Below are 4,802 nucleotides of genomic sequence, written 5' to 3'. Positions count from 1 at the left end.
TGTAGAAGTTTTAAAATTGCATGAGACTCCTAAGATGGACAATCAGGGGGCTTACCTTCGCAAGAGATGCATCTTTGTAGCACGCCCGCCAAAAGCAAACAGTGCCTATCCTGTCTCAGTTTCCCAAATAGACTCACTTGATATTTCACAAAACTCCCTTTTTTTGGCAGCTTAGCATCTTTATGAGCTGCACAGAGCTAAACTCTTAAGCTAGGTGGTTTACTAGCTTAGTTATAAAGTACAAGCTGGAAGAATTGTTCTTCTTGAGCTCCTAACCATGTTCCTAATTCTCTCCCTAGAGATACATGCTGGGTACAGACAGCTAAATAATGAATCCTTCTACATAACAGTTTATCATGTGAAGTGGAATAAAACATAAATGGAATGGCAAAGACTTGATTTATGCAGTTGTCTAAAAATGACCAGTCACCTGAATGACTTCAGAAGTGATTAGAAATGCTTTCAAAACACTTCAGAACTACTCTGCTTCATTATTCAGCATTTCCTTTTGGCACATGAGTGGCAAGATTTGGTGATACAGACTACAGAACAGATACACTATTTACATGTTTTCTTCTCTTTTTTCTAGGCTCAGTAGCATCTTTCATAGTACAATATGTGAAAATTAATTGGGACCTTTTCGGAGAACTGGCTTTAGGGATCTTCTCTACAATAGATGCTGTTTCTCTGCTTCTCATGCACTTTACTACCAACATCTGGGCATGTTACGCTGGCTATCTCATTTTCAAAGCATGCTATATGCTCCTCATAACAATAGCAACGTAAGTATAAAACCTTACACTGCTGCCATTACACACAGAATACTAACCGTGCTTTAAATTTGCTTTGGGCATCCCTTCTTTTACTCAGAGGTAGCTGATCTAATGCTAGACATAACTGTTTAGGTAAACACAAGGACACTTAAATGTCTAGTTATGTAGGTTTTGTTCTTCTAAACACCCATGAAAGAAAAACTACCAAAAGGACATTGAACATTTTCCTAAGCAGAAATTAAACAAGGTGCAACATATCTTCATTAATAAAGGCAATAGTAACAGCAAAACATATACACCATTTTCCTCTTTTCTGGCATGAAAGATGCAAAATGATCAGTAGAGACAAGAATTCTTTGACAGCCATCCTTTAAGATCCCCTAATATCTCAACCACCTTGCTGATGCACTTTTTAGCATACTTTGAACTACATGAATGCAAGAAAAGGTTTGGCACAGTGTTCCCCAACATAGCTTTACACATATAATCTTTAATGATATTGTGATGTAAAGCAGGAATAAAAAGAGAACATCAGACAAACTCAAACAAGATCTCCCAGGAGAGCAAGCTATTCTGTTGTCAGAAATAGGAAAATAAAATAACAAATATTATATTTAATCTGTGTAATAATTATAACACATTTTTACTACACCAGTTATTTTATTGATTGGAATATCTTTAGATGTACCATACTATATTAGTAACAAAAATGCCAGACACATATGTCAAAACCCAAAATTATTCAGACATCATTTGAAAAAAAAAAAAAAAACTGCTACACTGTAATGCATTACAAGATTATGCCTATCTTGAATGAAACCAAGTAAATCCTCTATTTTCATTTTGGTGCTTTTTAGTACATTATAGTGGATCACACCTGAACTATTTCAGTATATTCTACAAACAAATGAAGCACCATTTACTCCATCCTCCATATATAATCTGCTTGAACCATTTCTCCTCATCAAGTAAATGGAGAGCAACAGCTTTCCACCCAGTGTGAAGTAACTAACATGCCAGTCTCGCATTAGGTTCCAGATCGCAGTCAATCTGAGCATGGAACGCTATGCCTTGATGTTTGGATTCAACAACTTCATTGCACTGGTGATTCAGACCATTCTTACAGTAGTTATTGTAGATTCAAGAGGCCTGGGACTGGACATAGTGACTCAGGTAAGTGTTATTAACTTACTTTCTATTTACTGCTTTGTCAATTCATTTTCAAAAGCTTACCAAGAAAGAAATTGCCATTCCAAAGGACAATTTAATTCTCTCTTTCTTCTATAGAAATCTATTCATCTTGCTTTTCCCTCATGTCAGCCATAATCATTCCGTTTCACTTTTTAGTGCAACATTTAGGATATCAGATGCTGGTGTTTAACTTTTCAAAGGCAAATACAGCAGAACACAAATAACCCAGCAGTGGTATCTGACCAGATTTTGTTAGTTAAAAGAACACCAAATAACATCCTCTCTGCCCAAAACTTCAGGCAGATTTTCTTAAATGCAGAAATCAACATGGCTACACGTTGTTAGGAGACTTCAAGGCTGAGAGACACAGACTAGATTACTGAAGTCATTTCAGCTCATGTGAAAAGGAAGGACACCCGCCTTCTCATTCCAGATGAGAAGCAAACCTGGTCTGTATCTCAATGTGAATAATAAAGTCTTTTGAGCTTAGTTTGAGCACTTAATTTGGGGTGGGATATGCTATCTCACAAGTGTCCCTAACTTTAGTCAGCCCAATTCCACTCACGTCAGAATCAAGTGAAATGTACTGACTTCAGCACTTGCTCATATAGGATCTCAGGTGAGGCAGCTTCCTACTCCCATGGAAGGGGACTAAAGCTACTCAGATATTCTGCACAGAGAAGTCAAAAGTAATTTTAAAAGAGTAAAGGTTGAATTAAACACTAAAATCAAACTTTAAAATTCAGGAGAGGAATATGTAGGACTTCTTAAATAGCCTTGCCTCTGTTGTTGGAAATACTGATCCAAAATCATGGTATATTTACTGAAGCCAGTGTGCTGACAGCATTAAAATGTGCAAGTACGGGCAAAAAAAGGACCATTTCGGACTCCTCACTTGCATTATTCATGACTACAGGTAGTGAAGCTACTTCTACGTTTTGCACAAATAGAAAATAAAAATCCTGTTCCTATCCTTTCCCCCCTGATGTTTATTAAGAAGCATAAGGATTGGAAGCAAGGGGCAGTTCTTTATTCCTCAAAGATCTGCTGTTTGCTGGAAAAGCTAAGATTTTGTTTAATCACAAAGCAAAAACTTGAGCATAGAGAAAGTATGCCAGAACACAGGTAAACAAAAGAGAGTGCCTGACATCTCCAAAAAAAGCAGCATTTCCCTAATGTGTTTTTCATTAATTCCTCTGCCTTTTTCTCTCCCTCTCCCAGTTTTTAATTTATGGCAGCTACTTTGCAGTCATAAGTGGAATTTTCTTGATCAGAAGCATTTGCATGCTTGTCTCAAGCAAATGCTAAAGGAAAATAACAAGATCTTATGAAGAGCATCTGTAACTTGCTATATGACATGGGTTTATGAGTCAGGCAGACAACCTCACATGGCCAGGCCCTCGCGGGAGAAGAGCTACTGCAGCATGCAGGGAACAGCAGTGCAAGATGAATGCACAACACAGCCCTGAAAAGCTATGCTGAATCATTACAGCATTTCATTACAACATATGCCAGCTAAGAGATCATCATAATAGAACTGTGCCAAGAAGAAAAAGATAAATTGCTTAGGTTCTTATTTACTTGCTTACAAATAGCTTGATAGCAGTTATTTGTACACAAGAATAGAGTAACCACCTTGGCATTGCACTGTGCACAATGGAAGAGATTAGAGTTCACACTGCCTTGCTTATGCTAGCTCTTATATACGGTGTTGGCAAGCTGCTTCCATGCACGTTTGCTTATGCATGCGGGTTAAGGGTCTGTCTCCCCACCTCTGCACATACCTTGTTCTGAACCAAAGAAAAAGGGGCTGTGTTTGTACCATTAAATTCTTTCCTAACTACAGGCAATTTGGTGACAGACTCCTCCCTTCTAATTTTAAAGCCCATGTCAGAAGCAGGCGCTTTGCACACAAGGGTGCAGAAAAGCAGAGTTTGCACAATCTCAGAAGTTTCACTATAACAGTGCTAAGCCACAGCTGTTGCTCTGCCTACACATGAAAGCCACAACCTAAATACTGCTATGGACTCGGTACAATCTCAACCCAGAAGGCAAAAACTTCAGAGTGAAAACAAAATGAAACCCTTCCCTCCTTTCCTTGTACTTCCAGTAAAATTAAATTCAGGACTGAGTGTCTTCCTATTTCAACAGGAAAAGAAAAAAATTTTCAAAGGGATTGAGTACTATGGACTAAACCCAGAGAAATACATTGTGGAGAAATTTGGCTGATTTTGCACAGCAAAGTTCCAGATTAACAAAAACTTTAAAAGAAGATTTGTAAATGAAACAAAAAGCTAGCATCATATGTGCTTTTGAGTGCCAAATGAAGGTGGTCCACTGATCTTGTCCAAGGATTTGGCAGGATCAGCATCTCAGAATTTATCAAGAAGTGAATTAGTCCAGGAGAAGAAAAAAGGACTATAACCAAGCCTGCATAGTGAATGCCTAATTTAATATAAACTATATCCATATGTTAAAGTTATTTCTGTACTGCTATTTGCTTCTAGCTTCCAATACCTACTTCTAATAAAAATAGAAAATACTTAGCATTTGGAGAATAATTTTTCCTGTAGACACACAAGCTATCATTTCTACAGACATATGTGCTTTTCATACAGTTGTCACATACTGCAACTGGACAAACTGTCCAGAGGTGAAAACAGGCAGGAGAAAATCAATTTGTTTCAAAGTCATAAGAACAATCAGTAGAACTTGACCAAATGAACCCAGATAATTTTCTAGGCTTTTAGTTTATTGTTGTGTATTGTGTGGGCACTCTCTGTGTAAACTGGCTTTAAGCAGAACAGTTGTAAAAGCAGATGTACTTAGTCTCCACTA

General features: G+C 37.6%; 1 protein-coding gene across 1 annotated transcript; it reads left to right on the top strand.

Moving 5' to 3' along the window:
* Window positions 1–541: 541 nt before the first annotated feature.
* On the top strand, window positions 542–3,272 carry LOC104400009 (thiamine transporter 2-like; the record flags this gene model as incomplete). Its single annotated transcript, XM_010014775.1, has 3 exons — window positions 542–782; window positions 1,805–1,946; window positions 3,186–3,272. Coding segments are annotated over 3 exons (470 nt in total), but the record flags the coding sequence as incomplete, so codon positions are not given.
* Between the last annotated feature and the right edge of the window lie 1,530 nt (window positions 3,273–4,802).

This window comes from Nestor notabilis, unplaced genomic scaffold, assembly GCF_000696875.1.
Source record: "Nestor notabilis isolate BGI_N333 unplaced genomic scaffold, ASM69687v1 scaffold14135, whole genome shotgun sequence".
In the NCBI taxonomy this organism is placed as follows: domain Eukaryota; kingdom Metazoa; phylum Chordata; class Aves; order Psittaciformes; family Psittacidae; genus Nestor; species Nestor notabilis.
This window is presented reverse-complemented; position numbering and strand designations above follow the sequence as displayed.